Source organism: Macaca thibetana, chromosome 1 (assembly GCF_024542745.1).
Source record: "Macaca thibetana thibetana isolate TM-01 chromosome 1, ASM2454274v1, whole genome shotgun sequence".
NCBI lineage: Eukaryota > Metazoa > Chordata > Mammalia > Primates > Cercopithecidae > Macaca > Macaca thibetana.
This window is the reverse complement of record NC_065578.1, coordinates 54296069-54316703: the sequence shown is the minus strand read 5'-3', so window position 1 is coordinate 54316703 and position 20635 is coordinate 54296069. Positions and strand designations below refer to the sequence as shown.

General features: G+C 38.4%; 1 protein-coding gene across 1 annotated transcript in view; it reads left to right on the top strand.

Annotated features, from left to right (window-relative positions):
- USP24 (ubiquitin specific peptidase 24) overlaps positions 1 to 20635 on the top strand; it is a 149537-nt gene that overhangs the window by 112191 nt on the left and 16711 nt on the right. The window contains exons 43-58 of the mRNA XM_050803861.1: positions 899 to 1018; positions 1628 to 1753; positions 2728 to 2826; positions 4044 to 4126; positions 4507 to 4648; positions 4876 to 4995; positions 5436 to 5656; positions 5986 to 6110; positions 7202 to 7343; positions 8535 to 8685; positions 9701 to 9796; positions 10481 to 10584; positions 12842 to 12955; positions 16551 to 16647; positions 18699 to 18815; positions 19224 to 19316. Of these exons, the coding sequence (XP_050659818.1) occupies positions 899 to 1018; positions 1628 to 1753; positions 2728 to 2826; positions 4044 to 4126; positions 4507 to 4648; positions 4876 to 4995; positions 5436 to 5656; positions 5986 to 6110; positions 7202 to 7343; positions 8535 to 8685; positions 9701 to 9796; positions 10481 to 10584; positions 12842 to 12955; positions 16551 to 16647; positions 18699 to 18815; positions 19224 to 19316 (1950 nt within the window). The remainder of the gene's footprint in view (positions 1 to 898; positions 1019 to 1627; positions 1754 to 2727; positions 2827 to 4043; positions 4127 to 4506; positions 4649 to 4875; positions 4996 to 5435; positions 5657 to 5985; positions 6111 to 7201; positions 7344 to 8534; positions 8686 to 9700; positions 9797 to 10480; positions 10585 to 12841; positions 12956 to 16550; positions 16648 to 18698; positions 18816 to 19223; positions 19317 to 20635) is intronic.

The following is a 20635-nucleotide window of genomic DNA, read 5'->3' as shown; positions in this document are numbered from 1 at the left end:
ATAAGTAATACTTAGCAATTGCTTGAGGTCTAGAAGACCTACACATTTATGTCTGCTAGTTGGTTATTACATGGATGCAGATACTTGATATGTGCAGATAACATGATTCTGGTCATGGCATGAGAACCAAGATCTTGCTATAATAGCATTTCAAAGTGTAAAATTACAGTATCCTTTTCCACTTGGAGAAATGCCATGTTGAACTTTATCCACTATGCTTTTTCTGGATCATTTCTACCCAGTAAAGCTCTGTACTAGGGTCTATGTTATTTCAAAACACTTGTAAGTAAAATGGTAGGATAATCACCTATTTAATTATATGTTTACTGGAAAAAGTTTAATAGAAGAATGTTACCTTCTCTAAAAGGAATTACAATATGAGCCTTCTTTTACCATCCAGATTGGTCAGGATCCTTCATGGTAATCACTTCCTAGACTCACATTCCTTTTTTTCAGAGTACTACCTTAATTCATGAATATATATCAGGACATTTGCTTGATTATGCCTCTTTACCCTAATAGACTATAAGCGCCTTGAGATTAGGAGCCATGCACATTTCTGTTCTCTCTTATATCCCATGCACAGTGCCTGGCGTATATAGGGTATTTAATCAATATTTGTTGAATGATAAGTGACTATATAAATAGATAAACAAATATACACCTATCTGCCAGGTATTTTATGAATAAAAAAGCAACATTGAGATAGCAGTATTTGATAATTATATCGGCATCTGCAGAAGTACTTCATGAACATAGGTTTTTGCCAGCATAGCTTTCATAACATGCTGGATGGGTAAATCTGTGAATGTATCTCCCACATAGCTATAGTGTAAATGTGTCTGTGGCAGAGATGCTCATTCTCCTCCTCTGCTGTTTCTATTCCTCTCTTTCCCAGTACCTTCCCCCAGTGGATAGCAGGTCCAGTTCAGGGTTTGTGGGGCTGAGGAATGGTGGTGCAACTTGTTATATGAATGCAGTCTTCCAGCAGCTGTATATGCAACCTGGGCTCCCTGAGGTGATTTCCTTTTTCTGTCCTTTTTGGTATGATAGATAATATGTGCGTTACTTGAAAATTGTTTCATAGTTTTTTATTGCTTTTGGGGTTTGCTAAAACGAGACATGGCGATTCTTTAGTAGCTCCTGAGATGTGTAGAGACATGTTGTTTATAATCACACATTTTTATAAAGCTGCTGTTGTAATAAGCTGCCTGTATTACAGATGGACTTGGCCTAATGTGAATTTTGAACTCCAAAGTTGTTTTTAAATCATGTTCCATAAGGTTACAATTTTAGTATTTTAGAAATATATGGGGTCTACCATGAGCACTTTACAATAATATGGCAGTGGCTTGTAATATGGTAGTCAGTGGTTTTGAGAGTATTCCATGTGTATTGGGCTGCACTTATTACTAGACCAATTTTCATAATCAGAGCTTAAGGACATGATTTGTTCATAATTAAACCAGATAGAAATTACTGAAGTTAAATATCTGCAGCATTACAGCCATGTTCAAACATACAACATTCTAAAAAAGTAATGTGGGTACTAACGTGCACATATGTCAGAGTTACCTGTGAAGCATTTTAAATATTTCAAGCTTGATAATGTTTCTTTTCTGTGCAGTCATTACTTTCGGTGGATGATGACACAGACAATCCAGATGATAGTGTGTTTTACCAAGTGCAGTCTCTCTTTGGGCATTTAATGGAAAGCAAGCTGCAGTATTATGTACCTGAGAATTTTTGGAAGGTATTTCACCCAGTAACTCTTGAGATTTAAAGATGTTAAATATTTGGAGTTTGGCTACATTCTTTCTCTAATGATAATGGTTTTTTGTTTTTATTAACTTTAGACTAATTCCTTGCCAAAAAACTGTAAAAGGATTTGTTATACCCTTGTTGAAATTGGTACTTGGTTTCAAATCATTAGAATGTTGAGAATAGTCATTCATAATTCCTAGGAATTTGCTCTTCTTAATTGTTTTGAATATTTTTCATGATTCTTATTTTAGCTCTTTGCAATATTTGTTCATATCATTCCCCTGACCTTGTGCCAGTTTCACTAATGTCTTTAAATAAAGAACACTTAAAGTTTTTTGAGACGGAGTTTCGCTCTTGTTGCCCAGGCTGGAGTGCAGTGGTGCGATCTTGGCTCACGCCATCCTCCACCTCCCGAGTTCAAGCGATTCTCCTGCCTCAGCCTCCCAAGTAACTGGGATTACAGGCACGCACCCCATGCCCGGCTAATTTTGTATTTTTAGTAGAGATGGGGTTTCTCCGTGTTGGTCAGGCTGGTCTTGAACTCCCGACCTCAGGTGATCTGCCCGCCTCAGCCTCCCAGAGTGCTGGGATTACAGGCGTGAGGTACCACACCCGGCCAAGAACATTATTTTGAAACATTGCTGTACTGTGTTTCACATATTGGAGGATCACCTTGTGTTTTTCCCCATAGGTTGATTAGTTTCTAAGAGAGAAATTCTCTGTTTCATGGCCTAGATCTTACCCAGTATCCACTTCTGATTTCAGAGACTTATTATGATTGTAAGGGGACTAGGAAAAAGGGTGGATGGCTGAATACAAGCTAGTCTCACTTTACTAGAAATGTTCACATCCTAATAGTGAACCTGATTTTTAGAAGCATTTAAGTGCTCTTTTATGTTCCCTTTCTACCACATTCAGAAATTGCTACTTTTCCTTTAAAAACATTTAATTTTTGTTATATAGATTTTCAAGATGTGGAATAAAGAACTTTATGTGAGAGAACAGCAGGATGCATATGAATTCTTTACTAGTCTCATTGATCAGATGGATGAATATCTCAAGGTAATAAAAGTTTTACTTTCCCTCTAACTCCCTCAAACTCTAATTATAGTATGAGAATAGTGTCTTAGAATTTGAGGTTACTATGAAACTGACAAATCAGAAACTGATTATCTTTAACATAAGAACTATAATGTATTCTGTGTTTAAACATCAAAACATAACACAGATCAATAGAATTGTATATTTTCTCTTTTTTTTTTCTTTTCGTTTTTTTGAGACAGAGTCTCGCTCTGTCACCCAGAGTGGAGTGCAGTGGCACAATCTCAGCTCACTGCAACCTCTACCTTCCAGGTACAAGAGATTCTTGCACTTCAGCCTCCCGAGTAGCTGGGATCACAGGTGTGCACCACCACGCCTGGCTATTTTTTTTATTTTTTGGCAGAGATTGGGTTTCACCATGTTGGTCAGGCTGGTCTCAAACTCCTGGCCTCCAATGATTCACTCACCTCAGAGCCTCCCAAAGTGCTGGGATTACAGGCGTGAGGTACTGTGCCTGGCCTAGAATTGTATATTTTCTTAATTCATCTAACGCTCAATGAAGTATGTAACTCTTAATCTCTACTACATAATAATAGCCATTCCTACCTACATATTCTGTGTGTCCACTGAAATAATCTGGCCTCAGAAGAGTGCTGTAGTCAGCAGTGAGCTGACGGCCCTGTGCAGAGCAGAGAGTGCCCTGGCAAAGGGGAGAAAGGAGCCAGTTTCAAAGGTTATTTGTGGTGCTGTTGAAACCCAAAGCTCTCTACCTCAACCCTGTAAGCCATGTGGCAGACTTCCTAAACGGCATTGCCTTCTCAGATCCCGCTGTCACTGCCAGCATTGGCCTCTCATCAGTAGGCACAATTCTTCCATTTTATAAAGTAACTTGCAAATTGATGGCATTCTATCCACAAGAAAAAAGAAAAGATTGCCGAGAGTTGCCCCTAACTTGGTCCTTGTAGCACAGGGAGAAGGATTCGGAATCACCCTGGAGAACATTCTGTTGTCATTAGCTCTACCTGACCCATCCCTCCTCCTCCTCCTCTTCCTCTTCTGATCGTCTGCATCACTCTGACGGTGGAACCAATAATGGGTTTGGCCTCCATTTATCGCAGCTGACACTGCCAGAATGACTCATTTTGTTTTGGTCCTTAAATTGCAATGTGTTAATAAAATTCTATATACTCATAAGTTCTGGAGGCATCACTTAAAATTGTAACTTTTCATTCCAACAGAAAATGGGGAGAGACCAAATTTTTAAGAATACATTTCAGGGCATCTACTCTGATCAGAAGATCTGTAAAGACTGTCCTCACAGGTGAGTGAAGATATCACTGACAGGAAAAATAAATATCATTTTGAAGTGATTTGTCTAGTATGTTGTAAATTTTGCATTTGTTAAGAGACTTAGAACCCTCTCCCTCTCAATAGATCTATAAGTATTTAGTGACTTAAATTTCTTTGGTTTCTACTTCCAGAAGTAGAAAAAATTTCTTTGTGGGCTTAAGAAAATATTCATTGAAATTCATAATTTTAAGCAATTCTAAATTGTCACAAAGTGGCATTTTAACTTATTAATGGACTTTTAAAATATTGAGGGACTCCCAGATTAAAAATGTAGTTCTGTGTTCAATTATGGTAATTGAAGAGTTTTAAATTCCATTGCTGATTGTGGGTTTTCTGTTATTTCCTAATCAGATATGAGCGTGAAGAAGCTTTCATGGCTCTCAATCTAGGAGTGACTTCTTGTCAGAGTTTGGAAATTTCTTTGGACCAATTCGTTAGAGGAGAAGTTCTAGAGGGAAGTAACGCGTACTACTGTGAAAAGTGTAAAGAAAAGGTATTAAGTTTGCCCTTTTTAAAAAACAAGATTAATTTGTTATTCACATAGTGTGTCTTGGTTTTATGTAAAATCAGTAGTAAGCTCATATTGTTATTTCCATTAGATTGTGTCATTACTTGTTTTCACATGGGTCAGAAAGACCTTTGCCTTAATTACTGTGCTGTTTTATTTTCTCCATGGAGATCATTCATATTTGCTCTTTTTTCTTTTTTTTTTGTCTTTAGAGAATAACAGTGAAAAGGACCTGTATTAAATCTTTACCTAGCGTCTTGGTAATTCACCTAATGAGATTTGGATTTGACTGGGAAAGTGGACGTTCCATTAAATATGATGAACAAATAAGGGTAACTTTTTATCTTCCTGAAATTTTTCACAACCATTCATTTCCTCACTCCTTTTTTTTCCTTTTTCTGTTTTCATATTCCGTCTACCATGTTAAGGCTGTTGTCTCAGCATTATGAAGAGCCCCTTGTCTTAGGCAGTTGCTGCTACTGGAATAGGCAGATCTGGAAACAGTCGCCCTCATTTCTAGAAGGCACCCTAGTGATTACTGTGAAGGAAAATGCCTTCCTTAGTGCTCAAACCAGAGACTACTTTAGACATTCCCAGACTTAGCATTTCTGAGATTTTATACTTGAATTGTTCCTAGCTTAAACTAGGAAAACACATAGTTGTTCCTAGCTTAAACTAGGAAAACACATCCTCTTATTTGGATCTCACTTAACTGGGTACTGCTGTATACGTTACTAATCAATGTTAATATGGTCTTTTTGCTTTTACGTAGTTTCCCTGGATGCTAAACATGGAGCCTTACACAGTTTCAGGAATGGCTCGCCAAGATTCTTCTTCTGAAGTTGGGGAAAATGGGCGAAGTATGGATCAGGGAGGTGGAGGATCCCCACGAAAAAAGGTTGCCCTCACAGAAAACTATGAACTTGTCGGTGTCATCGTACACAGTGGGCAGGCACACGCAGGCCACTACTATTCCTTCATTAAGGACAGGCGGTAAGGGTTTCCTGAGGCAGCACTTACTCACTTTCTGCCCTCGCCTTCTCTCCCTTATCATCCATACTCACCACTGTGGTGCAGACACACTTTGGCATTGTTCTTGACTGTGTTTCATTTTGAAGTTTTAAAGCTTAGTGCAACTGGTTTTACCCCTTCAGTTTGAAAAGTTGTTTTAGAAATTGAAATAATTGTTACTACATATTTCTTAGATATTTTCAAATGATAATCACCTGCTTTATTTGTAGACAGTACATAGAGATAAATGCTAAGGATGAGAATGTTGATTTTTTTAACCTTATGATGTTTGTCTGATTTCCGGGCTCTAGAGGGTGTGGAAAAGGAAAGTGGTATAAATTTAATGACACAGTTATAGAAGAATTTGACCTAAATGATGAGACCCTGGAGTATGAATGCTTTGGAGGAGAATATAGACCAAAAGTTTATGATCAAAGTAAGTATTTACAAATGGATATTTTCCATTTTTTATTTATAGTTTTCTATAAAAATAGTATTCTTTATATAAAAACAGCAGATTTTGTTATTTTTATTATACTACTATTCTAGCTATAGAACCATGAGCAAGCTCTTTAATAACCAGCGTGAAAATGTTCAAGGTGTTTATAAAAATTTTTAAAATAATTTCTTACAACAACCTTGAGGGATAGGTAGGGGAGCTGGGAGTAAGTTAAAAGGATGAAATGAACATCAAAGAGAAACTAATGAGTACAGAAATTGAACCTTAAAAATAGTTTTGGAAGTAGTTATCCATTAAAATTTTCAGATTTCCTTTTCACTAATATAGAGGTGTGACTAATTAGAGAAGACATTTCTAGCACCTGTGTTTTTAAAACCATATTTATTATGCAGTGTGGCAAAGCAGTCTTCCCCTCCACAACCCCCACTCCCACGAGAAAAGAGTATGAGGAGAAGCACAACCCAATCAGAACTTGCTCTTTGATAAAAAGCTATTTGACGGAGACCTTGGCATTTCAGAAACCTGATTTTGAAATCTTCTAGTGGTATTTCTAAATTTTTAGCTGTATTGGATTCACTGTATTAGATTTTGATACCATGCCATTATAGTCGTGCATCGTATGGTGGTAACCTTTACGGGTTGGATATAGTATTGTCAGAATTTACCTAGATTTGGCCGATCATGGCAGAAATGGTTAAGTGAGGCCAGTTATCCCATCCTGTGCCACATAACATATTTTTAAATGTCACTTGCTATTTGCTTACATTTAGACCTCCCTAGGATACTTACCTTCTTTCTCTTACTCCATTACCATACTGCTCCCTTATTCCTTGCCCCCGCCTATATCACTTCCAAGTAAGAGATCAATCTTAGGCCCAGAACTGAAGTATCCTGACTTCCATGCTAAGCACTACTCTAGAGACACTCATATTTTACTTAACACTTTGCATTTTACAAATTTAGGGAGTAGTTAACTACTTACTGGAATAATGGGCCCTTTGTTTTAGATTGTCAAGACAAGAAAAGCTTTTACTTACAGATGTCTTTCTTAATGTCTTGTTATAAAGCAAACCCATACCCTGATGTACGCCGAAGATACTGGAATGCCTATATGCTTTTCTACCAAAGGGTGTCTGATCAGAACTCCCCAGTATTACCAAAGAAAAGTCGAGTCAGCGTTGTACGGCAGGAAGCTGAGGATCTCTCTCTGTAAGTGTCTCTTCCCTGTAATTTGCTGTGTGATTTCTGTGGTGATGATGTGGTCTATGAGAATATACTATTTGAGCTTTTAAAGATAATTAGCTAAGCTGGAGAGAAATTCTAAAGAATTCCAAAAAGAAAATAAATCCATTTCCTTATTGCTTCCTGGTTATTTTCTTGGCAATAGGTTGTTACATATTTAGAAAGATGCACGTAAGTTAAATCATTCTAGAGTTGAAGTGTTTTGTTTTTTGTTTTTTTGAGACAGAGTGGTCTCACTTTGTCACCCAGGCTGGAGTGCAGTGGCATGATCATAGCTCACTGTAGCCTTGACCTCCCAAGCTGAAGCGATTCTTCCACCTCAGCCTCCCGAATAGCTGGGACCACAGGCAAGAGGCACCAGGCTCAGATATTTGGTTTGTTTGTTTTTTGTAAAGACAAGGTCTCCCAATGTTGCCCAGGCTGGTCTGGAACTCCTGGGCCCAAGCAATCCTCCCACCTAGGCCTCCCAAAGTGCTGGGATTATAGGCATAAGTCACTACACCTGGACCTTTTTTTTTTTTTTTTTTTTTTTTTTTTGATGTTAGCAGCATTTGTTGAATACACTTTCTGTCCAAAGCACAGTACTGTGCCAGCACTGTCAGAATGTTGTTGTTTTTTAAAGGTCCTGTCGTTGGTGAATTTGCCTTTTAATGTGTTGGGTCAGGAAAGTGTTTACTTTTTCATGTGAGAAATATGACTATATGTGTTTTATTAAATTTGAAAACTTGGTTTAATACTTTGTTCTTACAAGACTTTGAGTGTATGGCTCTAAGATAAGTTTATTTCACTGCTTTTTAATGGCTGGGAAAGATATCTCACAATAATATGTAGAAAGAATTCATTTTTGTGCTTACTAAATGTTAAATCTCATATGCCAATTAAGTAAAAATTTCTGTTAAAGTTTGTCCTGCACTATTTTATCTTCTATAATGTCAATCAGTTCTCCCAACTAATTAGAAGGTATTGCATTTTTTCATTTCTTAATTGATACATTACGATCATATATATTCATGTGGTACAGTTTTATGTTTCGATACATGTATAATAATCAAATACTTTAAGTCTAATACCCTGTTTATGTGAATGTGGCAAGTCTTACTAACTACTGAAAAAATAGCCATTTTATACTAGACGAAATTTTCTGATTCTGTCTCTTAGGTCAGCTCCATCTTCACCAGAAATTTCACCTCAGTCATCTCCTCGGCCCCATAGGCCTAACAATGACCGGCTGTCTATTCTTACCAAGCTGGTTAAAAAAGGTGAGAAGAAAGGACTGTTTGTGGAGAAAATGCCTGCTCGAATATACCAGGTAAGAACCATATAAAAAATTCTAAGAGGGAATGTCCACGTGGACATCAAAATGTATCCAGTAGGTCCAGAAGTACTCCTGCTGGGTTAGTCGTACCACTGGTGCTACATCATCTGACACACTTGTCTCATGAAACTTTTACGCCACGCCACAGAGGGGACCATAGAGCTAGAGCCATGGAGTGCTAAGAACACAAGTATGAATACACACTCAGGATTGGCAGGCACAATCACTGACCTGCTGTGTGAGTGTGAGATGTCACAAATAAACAATGTTGTGGGGAGTGGGCAGTAAAGAAACCATGTTGCCAAAATAAACTTATTTTGTCCAGAGAGAAAAACAAGGTTCATAACCTTTGAGTAGGACTAATAAGACAATGATTGGCCATTATTTATTGAACACCTACTGTGTGCTACGTGCTTGAAGCAAATCTTTAATTTGTAAAAGATTATTGTGCAGTATCAGGTTTTATTCTCATTTTTTGGATGGAAAAACAGGTTCAGAAAAGAAGAAACACGTGCCAGTGTCACAGGGCAAGGATCTAAATTCAGAACTGTCTACTCAGTCCAGACTTTATACACTAATTAATCAAAAGCTCAGTAGCTAGAACAAGAGACTTTGAGAAAAATACGGAGTCTTACATTAAGAAAGAGAGAGAATTAAGCCATCTGACACAAAGGAAGCATGGAGTTGGTTGTACTTGGGAGAGCTCTATTTGTCCCCTTCTGCCTAAAATACCGAGTTAGAATTTATTTGTCCTTCATGTGACGGTTTACCTGAATTTCCCAAAAGGATATGGTTTAATGAATAATAGTTCTTATAACATCTTATATTCCAGAGGAAGGTTTTCTCTCTCCTCTTTTGAAAGTTCAAAACTTGAGAAAGGGGAATTAAAAATTATAATTCACTTTTTATAAGTGCTTTTTACCTATATTTTTACATATCATTAGAAATGTCCTTCACATATTGAATATTTTTCCATATCATAAAAATAATTATTAATCTTCTTTTGTAGATGGTGAGAGATGAGAACCTCAAGTTTATGAAGAATAGAGATGTGTACAGTAGTGATTATTTCAGTTTTGTTTTGTCTTTAGCTTCGTTGAATGCTGTAAGTAGCTAATTGAATTCTTAGAAATAAGAAAGATTACAGTTAAATATATTTTAGCGAAAGCATTCAGTGATTCGTCTTCAATCTCAGTAGTTAGCATTCAGATTAGATGCAAAAAGATTTTCCCATAAATGTAGCCTGTATTGGGTAATATTAAAATGCAGGCAGCATTCTGAATGTATAATATAGATGGTGGGGAGGTGTGAGTTTCCCACATACTGGCTTTCTAAAGTGCCCTTGTTTAGATTTATAGAAGAATCTTGGAATAGCTGTAACTGTGAACTCATGTCAATGGATACTGGGCTTTGTGGAGATTCCTAATTTGTAATAAAATGTTACAAGACTAAAGATTAACTTTCAACTACTTTTCCTTGAGTACCATGATTATAATTTGCCAATAAGGGAAAACAGTGTTCTTAGTCTCTTGATGACTTAGCATTCCTGTGGTCTAACAACTGTTTTGAGAGGATTTCATAAAAGAAATGAAGAAGATGTCTTTTCTTAACCTTTTTAAAAATTTAAATGGAACATTTTTTATAATGAACTGGCTAGATTCTTATTAGTATTTAACTTTATCATGTGTGTATATCATATTCATATATTGTGTCATATTTAGTTCGTAACAGTGTGTAATAATCTATAAAACTTCTGTGAAAAACGTCCTCTTTCATGTTTCCCTCTTAGACTAAATTAAAGCATCCATATTATCCTTGCATGGCAAAGGTGAGCTTACAGCTTGCTATTCAATTCCTTTTTCAAACTTATCTACGGACAAAGAAGAAACTCAGGTGAGAAGTGATATGTTTTGATAATCTATTGTGACAAAGGGCACTGGTTAATTCAGTTGAAGTTGAATTTATAATTTTAAAATATTGTGAAAGCAACTAGCTAATTTTATTCAGAAGACTAAGACATGTTCTCTAGCTTTAAGAAACTTCTAATCTAATGGACAGAATAGATCAAACAAAAGAGAAATACCTAAAAAGAGAATGGGCATAAATTCCGTACATCTTGGAATTGGGCAAAATCATACCCAGATAAGGAGATTAGAGTAGGCTGTAAGACACTGATGTTCTCAGAGGGTTTTGAAAGGCAAAACAGAGAAACACAGAGGGCTCATTTTAGGCAGAAGGGAAAGCCTGAGTAACAGACAAGACTTGGCCTAGGGAACCATGAGTGACTAATTGTGTTTTACTAGGACGGGTGAGAGACTCCTGGAGCTGAGGCTGAATATTGGGTTTGGAACTCACTGAGTGCCCTTAGTACCAGAGCAGGGAGTTTGGGCTCTGTTCAGTGGGAGATCATGAAAGATTTTTGAACAGGGAAGTATGTCCAGAGTAATGTCTTAGAACAACAGTCTCCAATATTTTTAGCAACAGGGACTGGTTTCATGGAAGACAATTTTTCCACAGAAGAGAGGGTTAAGGGACAATTAGATTCTCATAGGGAATGCACAGCCTAGATCCCTCACATGTGCAGTTCACAATAGGGTTCTTGCTCCTATGAGAATCAAATGCTACCACTGATCTGACAGGAAGTGGAGCTCAGGCTGTTCCTAACAGGTCCCAGACCGGTACTGGTCCATGGCCCAGAGGTTGGGGACCTCTGCCTTAGAAACTTTACAGACATGACTATATCTTATTCATCATTGGTTTTATGGTTTTTTTGTTTTGTTTTGTTTTGTTTTTTGAGGTGGAGTCTCACTCTGTTGCCCAGGCCAGAGTGCAGTGGCACGATCTCAGTTCACTGCAACCTCTGCGTCCCAGGTTCAAGCGATTCTTCTGCCTCAGCCTCCCAAGTAGCTGGGATTACAGGCATGCACCACCACATCCAGTTAATTTTTGTATTTTTAGTAGAGACAGAGTTTTGCTGTGTTGATCAAGCTACTCTTGAACTCCCGACCTCAGATGATCCACCTGCCTTGACCTCCCAAAGTACAGGGATTACAGGCATGAGCCACTACGCCTGGCCTCATCATTGGTTTTTATCTTCAGCACCTGATAAGGTGCCTGCACATTATAGGTTCTGGATAAGTAGTTGTGAATAAATGAGTGAAGAATGAAGAGTATTGAGCAGTGGTTTGTAGAATATACCTAGAGTAAAGGGAGACCCAGGATGAGGAGACCAGTTAGAGTTAAAAGACCACTGAAGTTCCCAGACTTTTCCCTCACTAGCAAAGTCAACTTCTCCAAGTGTGGAGAGGTTTTTGGACAGATTTTGCAGTCAAGAAACTCTTGAGAAAAAAATATATATAGTGACAACTTCATTTTTATGTGTAATAATCAAAGATATATTAAGTGATCTCAGTCTTTAGTATTTGATTGAAAAAGAAAAAATAATGTATTCCTTTCTTTTAATGTCCAGATGGCATGGATTTTTATGTCCTAATGGCATAGGATTAATTAAGGACACTTGGTCACTTCTGTTTGTGAAATTTGCTCATGCTCTTTACACGTTGCACACTATTTCCATTTTGTTTATATGGTCATTACACACAATGATCATTTTGGGACATTGAGGGATGTAAGGGAGGTGTTATGAGGGCATGGGTAGAATAGTCATTATGCCTTTTTTCTGCCTGAATTTTTTTTTTTATTTCATAAGGTAGAATATTAACGATTTTAGCAATAAAGTATAAAAATGTAAATGTAAGTTATTCTGAAAGTGGACATTTTGTGAGTGTAAATTAATTGAACAAAACAAAATGCTATATAGTTCAGGCCTTTTTTCCAATTAGAGATGTTTGGTAAAGATGCAGAAGGAAGGTAAAGTCTAAGACTTAAGCTTCTTTACATGTTTTTGTTTGTGGGGAAAGATGAGCCACAACATAAGGAGCCAAGGAATGCAAAGCACTGGCTTCCAGAGTACACTGAGCCATGGTAGTGGGCAGTCATTGAGTGTCTCTTATCCCTCCACCCTACCCCGATAGGCAGACAGAGAGACAGACATTGATAGATAGAAATAAGAACCAATAAGAGTGACACTGCATGGGGTCATTGGCTGGGCTCATGCTCCTAACATTGCTGTCTCTGCTTCTTTTTAAAGGGTTGATACTGAAGAATGGATTGCTACCATTGAAGCATTGCTTTCAAAAAGTTTTGATGCTTGTCAGTGGTTAGTTGAATATTTTATTAGTTCTGAAGGACGAGAATTGATAAAGTAAGTGTTGGAGTCTTTTAATTGAAAGAAATTTGTGTCTCTTCCAGTGATTTAGAGCTGAAGTTTCTTATAACCCTTTTTATTTCAACTTGAAATTATTTTCTGCTTAAAGTCCGTTTTAAACTCTCTTCACTGAAACAGTGAGGAAATTATTCAGGTCACTCTAAAATCATCTCAGGCAAGTATTCAGTGACCGCAAGAAGAGCCTGTGAGGCAGATTGCCTGCCAGGTGCTCATAGGCACGTGGGTCCTAAACCCCTGTTATGGCTCAAGGGGATCAAAGACGCAAGTCTTTTCCCTCAGGGACTCAGAATCTGGTGGAAAGAGATAAACAATCCCAGGTTACTATAGTTCACAATATTGTCTAACTGTGTTTGGATTGTGACTAAAAAATAATTTTTTTAAAATCTACTGGTCGGCCGGGCACAGTGGCTCACGCCTGTAATCCCAACACTTTGGGAGGCCGAGGCAGGCAGACCACAAGGTCAAGAGATTGAGACCATCCTGGCCAACATGGTGAAACCCCATCTCTACTAAAAATACAAAAAAAAATTAGCTGGGCATGGTGGTGGGTGCCTGTAGGCCCAGCTACTTGGGAGGCTGAGGCAGGAGAATCGCTTGAACTCGGGAGGCGGAGGTTGCAGTGAGCTGAGATCGCGTCACTACACTCCAGTCTGGCGACTCTGTCTCAAAAAAAAAAAAAGCTACTGATAGTGTATTACCTATGATAGTACATCTATATGTGTACCTGAAATTTAAAAAAGAAAAGTTGCTTTTCTGGCAGAAATTCAGAATGCTCCAATCACTATGAATGTTTATACTTTACTTCTGATCATCCTCATCAAGTCAGCTTCTCCTGTCCTTGGTAGTTCAACATTTATGTGGGGTTCCAGCAAGCACTGCTGTGGTCTCTGGTGTCCCGTCTCCTCTATTCCCATTGGGCTTCTCCTTCACTCTCCTCAACTGTGCCTGCTCCTAGCTGCTCAACGTCACTGAGGAAGTACAGATTAGCAAATGAGCATTCCCTACCCCAACCACAGATGCAACACACCTGCCAGAGTCTGTTCCAGCTTGCCCTTTCCTCTCTTTATTGTGGAGGAAGTATCCCCTCTTCTCTCAAAATGAGTCTCTTTGCATGTCCTGACCTTCTCAAGGAAGTGGACCCTTTAAGTATCTCACTCTTAATTCTTGCATCTTTACTTTCTAGAATTTTCTATCACTTCTGTCACTTCTGCCAGCATACAAATATGCTCTGTTTTCCCTCAAAACAAACACACAACAGGGAATTCAGAAACGCAAGTCTCTTCCCACAAGGCAATCAGTCTGGTGGTAAGTTAGAGATCTTTTCAGAACTGCTGGTCCCTGATCCCCTTCCTCTCTAGGTCTGAGCTCCAAACATTTATTTGCCTACTTGATATCTCCACTTTTCCCTCTAATCTATTTCATTCAGCAACAGAACTGTTCTTTTTTAAACAAATTAGATCACATTACCTCTCTGGTTAAAAATTCTTCAACGGAATCCTATTAGACTCAGAATAAAATCCAAAATTTTCACCACTACCCACAAGGCCTTGCTTGATCTGGTTTTTGTCCTTCCACGCTTTCCTTGACCCTCTCCCTGCTTATCAGGCTTTAACCATACTGGCTTATTGATTCCTTGAACCCGCCGAGCTTATTTTCCTGCCTCAAGGTCCTTGCACCTGTTATTCTTTATCTGGAACACTGTCCTCCCCTCTTCACATAGTAAGTGACTTCTCCTTCAGACATCAGCATGAATAACATCTGCTCTGAGAAGTTGTTCCCAGTCACACAGTCTAACGGATGTTTGCCTGCTAGTCTGCTCCCTGTTTTTCTGCCCATCTCCTCCACTACAACTTCAGCTTCTTGAGGCCAGAAGCCAGGTTCAATTCATTCCCGACTAGACACAAAGAGGCTGGCAAATAGCAAGCACCCAAATACTTATTCATGCATGTATACATGCATATATATCCATATAATTCATAAAAAGTGTCAGTAAGCATTTCTTTGAAGTGCTGTGTACTATATGCCTTTCCCTTTAGAGTTTGCATTAGAGATAACCATTTTTTCTAGTTTGATTCCAAAATATCTTTCCAACAGGACTCCTGAGCATTGTGCAAGCCTTAGAATGTTATAGAAACACCATCCATTTGGAAGGAACATAGCAAATATTTTATTCATTCCCTTATATCCAAGCAGGCTTGCTTTTAAATTTCTCCAGAGAAGCTGTAACGTCCTTTGGGTAGTATGTTTTTGGTTTCTTAGTATTCCTAATGCTCAAGAATCCTGGTGAAGTACTTCTGCATTCTTCCCGATAGAGTTTATTATAGTTTGTTTCTTTCTTTATAAAGACCAATTACTCATCACTATCAATTGCTATGATTTTGTGTTCGAAGAATAGTCTTTTTTTTAAATTACTTACTTCTTTACAATTTTTTAAGATAGTCATTTTTACAACTAAAAAATAAGTATACTGTATTCATACTTTAGTAACTGTAAACATAAAGTGGTGTCGTCTTTTAGATCAGCCCCTCGGTGTAGTCTTCTTTTAAGGCAATTCTTTAAACCTAGCTGTAGTTGTAAAAAAATTAATTCATAGTAAATATTGCTTACAGATTGATCTAAAGAATTCAGACTACTAACATGAAGGATACTTTACATCTTTTAAGAGCCTTTTATTGTGGAAATGTTTAAACACACACAGAAGTAGGCAGAATGAGCCCTTTCCTGTACCCAGGCCCCAGGCAAGTTGTCAACTTTTGCCTGTCTTGTCTTAGCTATCTCAGCTCTCACACACGACACCCACGTGCAGGCTTTTTTTTCTCTCTGAAGTATTTTAAATTTCAGACATTATATCATTTCACAATTAATTTTCAGCATGTATCTGAAGGTAAAGTTCATCTCTAACAGTGAAGTTTAAAAAAAAAAAAAAAAAGCAATGTAAGTACTTTACCATTATCATGAACCAACAAAATTAATATAATTCCTTCATATCGCCTTGTATCTAGTCCGTGTTCAGATTTCATCCAAAGGTCTCGGAAGTGTCATTTTACCATTGAGTTTGCACAAATCAGGATCCCGTGAGGTCCCCACATGGCCTTTGCTTTCTGTGTCTCTTAAGGCTCTTTTGACCATCAGTCGTTCCTTTGTCCCCCTGCCCCTTGTATGCTGTGCCATTTGTTTGGGGAGTAGACTGTTTGCTCTGTAGAGCTCCCCATATTCTGGATCTGTTTACATCCTCTAGGTATTCCCTTCAAGAGAATTGTACCTGAGTCTGATTATACCTCTAGAGCTGAACTTTATGGGAGTACTTGTTATCTTTTAAACTTTCTTATAGTTGCCACTTAGAATTTTAGTGAATTTTGAACAGAGCCTTGTCGGCTAATACGTGGCATTCCAGTTAGCAGGAATAAGCAGAAGTGAAGTGACCTGGGAAAGCTCCACTTGGCCTGTAAGCGCTAACAGTGTCAGGAGACTCTACTTTTGTTTCTTGGCTATTAGGTGGGAACTGTGTTGGAGAGGTTGAGGTTATGGAAATGTATCTTGCTTTCTCACACCACCTTTCTCTTTCTTTCAGGATTTTCTTACTGGAGTGCAGTGTGAGAGAAGTACGAGTTGCTGTGGCCACCATTCTGGAGAAAACCCTAGACAGTGCCTTGTTTTATCAGGATAAGGTCGGTCTTGTTTTTAAAGCATTATTTATACATTGTGTTTTTACCAAATGTTTTAAATTACAGGTAATAAGAAAGAGCCTAGGATTGGAGTCTGGTAATTTTGCCACATAAATGCACCTTCTGTGGACTGCTTTTTGGTACATGCCAGGGAGAAGGCATTCTGTCCCTTCCTCCTCACATCCCAAACACCACGGTAGGCCGGGAATTCAGGCCTGCTTTGGTCTGCTTTGGGATTTTCTCTCTAGAAACACTCCCTTTTCAGAGTCCTCTCTCAAGAATTTGTATTAGATCTCTCTGAACTGAGACTAATCTGTGTCTAGAGACTCATCTAGACCAGCAGACATTTTGAGCCACCTCTGGCTTTGTCTCTTTCCTTATAAGCTATTTTCCTGATCTAAACCTGCAGCTGGCAACCAAACCAAATGGTGCCATTCATCCAGGGGCGTTAAGTCCTTACAGATACAGCAGTTACTTCCCAAGTTTGCTGTTTCAAACAGCTGACACTACATGGAAAACTTTGAAAAATGTTATTTTCACAACAAATTGGCTTCTTATAAACATTGGCTGGAGGCATTGTGCCTCAATGAACTAAATACAGATTCTAGGAATTACTGCTTCAAATGCAGATGTTGGCTTTGCTGTGCAACTTTGAGCAAGTCCTTTAAGGAGGATGTTGATCCAGATACAGTGCCTGCCACCCAAGCACTTAGTTCCATGAACAAGGCTGTCAAATATGCCCTTTAGGAAGGTCCTCAAAGACTGTGTCTCAATTCCGGGAATCATTAGGAAGTTGAGGTTTACTGTAAGGCAGTGGTTTTGATCAGCTTAAATAGCAGAACCATTTTTTAAATAAAACCCTATCTGGATGCACAATATAGAATACAAACCACAGGAGCTGCTGAGGACAGTTCAAATGCCATTGCTCCATTCCCTGTAGAAGTTTGTAAGATGTGTCAAGAATCCTTAACGTAAGGACCATATCACTCTCCTCCTTCCTCCCATGTACCAACCCAAACAAAGGATAAAGGCAGAGTTAGTGCAGCCTCCCTAGAGATGGGGTCAGGCCACAGCATATTACCCACCAGCCTCTAAAGGCAGGACAGCAGGTGGCAGAAAGAGAAGGGAATGGCAGCCATACACTTGGAAGCCATTTGCTCAGTGAATTCTGTCTGATGCCCAGCTGATGGATTTTCATGTCTATTTCCCCCGCCTCCCCCCATAAATGGAAATGGTGCCTCTTGCCACCCACTTTATCTTGGAAAGTACTTTGAAAATGAAGTGCTATGTAAGTGCTAAATTTTACTGTATTTATAATGGGTGTGACAGGATGGATGGGAATATTGCAAAAGTATGAATCTTCAGAGGAAACGAACTAATGAGAGTAGTAAGCCTGGTCTTAATTCTAGATCACAGATGAATTTCTAGGGACTTGTCCAAAAACAGGTGGGGTGGGAGGGAAAGAAGAAGCAATGTCATAACCAAAATGGTTTCTAAACAAATAAAATGTTTTTCAAAGCTTTCCATGAGGCGTCAGCGGGCTCTCAAGTAAGTTCACGGCTGAGTCGATATCACCGTTGTCATTCTGTCAGGCTGTTGCTCTCCATTTGCTCCATCGGCTTGGTTTCCAGCCCCTATGCCTGTGTCTGTGTTTTTTATTCTTTGCATCTGTGATTATGTGAAGAAGTAACGTAGTGGAGGGAGGGATTCAGAAATGTCTTCCCTAAACACCCCACCTTTTTTTAAGAGACAGAGAGATACTGGCTCTGGAGAAAATGTGACTCGGCGGTAGAATCATGCCCTTGACTCTGAAATCTAGGAACTGAAACTAAGCTTTCCTTTTAATTATTGCTATGGTACCAATCTTTCTCTGGAAGGTAAAATGGATAATTCTGTTTTTGCTCTTCAAAGCATAAGTCCATCTGAATCTGAGACTGGATTGTATCAATCAGACTTTCTTTTGTTCTTATGGTGGTTTACCTCAAATTAATCCTGTTATAAATGTCTGTCTTATGTTCTTTTTCTTCATGTAATTTTATCTTTCCTCTAACCAGCTAAAAAGCCTTCATCAGTTACTGGAGGTACTGCTTGCTCTATTGGACAAAGACGTCCCAGAAAATTGTAAAAACTGTGCTCAGTACTTCTTCCTGTTCAACACTTTTGTACAAAAGGTAAATAATTTTTTTCCTAATATCTTTTTCTAATACAGAAGACTTATACGCTAAAAAATTTTTAGACTGGTTAGTAAAGTTCTGTATGGTATGTTTTTTATGATATTTCTTCTTAAAAATCTTGTGAATTATACTACTTGTAAGAATTCTGATGAGGTGCGTGTAGTTACTCATTGATAGCAGTAGAAGTCTGCATTAAAACTAGGGGTTAATTGTTTAGTAGTTATTGTGAAGCAATGTGAGGCTTAGGAGTTTTTTTAAATTAGATTTTAACAAGTACTTTCTATATGGAAATAATATTCGTAAAATATATATTGACTCCTTAAAACTTTTCATTGATCTGTGTTTTTAAAACCAATTTTTGTCTGGATGGAAATATAATTTGCTATTCTCAATATTTTGTGACAGCAAGGAATTAGGGCTGGAGACCTTCTTCTGAGGCATTCAGCTCTGCGGCACATGATCAGCTTCCTCCTAGGGGCCAATCGGCAAAACAATCAGGTAAGGACTACTTTTATATCCCTAGTGGAATGGCTATGGTTTTCGTAGCCACTGTGTTTCTTTTTGTAGGTGAAAAATGTTTTGAATTTCATAAAAGTCTAAGTACTAGTACCATAGAGACTTTAAAATTCTTTGGAGTTAAATTATTTTTACAACTTCTTCATAGAATTTAGTCTAATAACCCATGGAAATTACTAACTAATGACAAAGTCGTAAGAGGGAAGGATGGATTCTGACTGGGGAGGGGCTTTCAAAAACCTTTAAGGAATAGGTGGTATTGGGATCTTCTGCGTCTTTCTGGGGCTGTGAACAAGGCTGTCTTGGTGGTGGTTCTTTTAAGTCAGATGCTGAAAACACAGCCAGAATCCAAATGCAAAGTTGTGCTGTTATAAACTGAATGATATTGCAGATATAATACTCTTGTTCAAATGAAAAGGAAGTTATTTGGGTTTTTTGGTTTGTTGTTTGTTTGAGACAAGGTCTCACTCTGTCACCAGGTTTGCTGTCACCCAGGTTGGAGTGCAGTGGTGTGATCAGGGGTCACTGCAGCCTAGACCTTTTGGGTTCAAGCGAACCTCCCTCCTCAGTCCCCTGGTAGCTGGGACTATAGGCACATGCCACCATGCCTGGCTAATTTTTGTATTTTGTATAGAAACAAGGTTTCACCATGTTGCCCAAACTGGTCTCGAACTCCTGGACTCAAGTGATCTGCCCACCTCGGCCTACCAAGGTTGTTTTGTTATAATAGGGTTGAATATGTCCAAAACCAACTCTCCTGTTTGAAATTCTTTTATTGCAGTGTTTCTCCCATCCATTGTATTTCTTTTATTTGATATATTCAAAATACATGAAATGCTAACATGCAGTGATAATAAGTACTATTTATGAAGTACTTATTTTGTACTCCATACATCTGGTCACTTTGTGGTGGTATACTTTTGATACTCAGTTCAACAAAATTAAGCAGCTTCATCTCCATTCTCAGGCAAGGAGTAAAGCTCAGAGATGATAAGTAACTTGTCCCAGGTCACAAAGCTAATGCAATGGTGGAGCATGGATTCAGACCCAGCTCTGCTGGTGTCGAAGCCAGAGCCTTTTCCCCTGTGTGTCAATACATTGCACAGGCACTTTTCCTTCCTGCTAAGGGAGACAGATTTTCGGCTTAGGCTTCCTCTCAGCTTTCTCTTTAGTGTTAAAAAACAAGTACTGACAGCATCATGTGCTCTGTGTGTTGATACTATGTTGAGATTTACAATATCCCTTTTCCACTTCAAGCTCTTCAATATCCAAGGCCCCATTGTCACTAGCAATTGATTTAA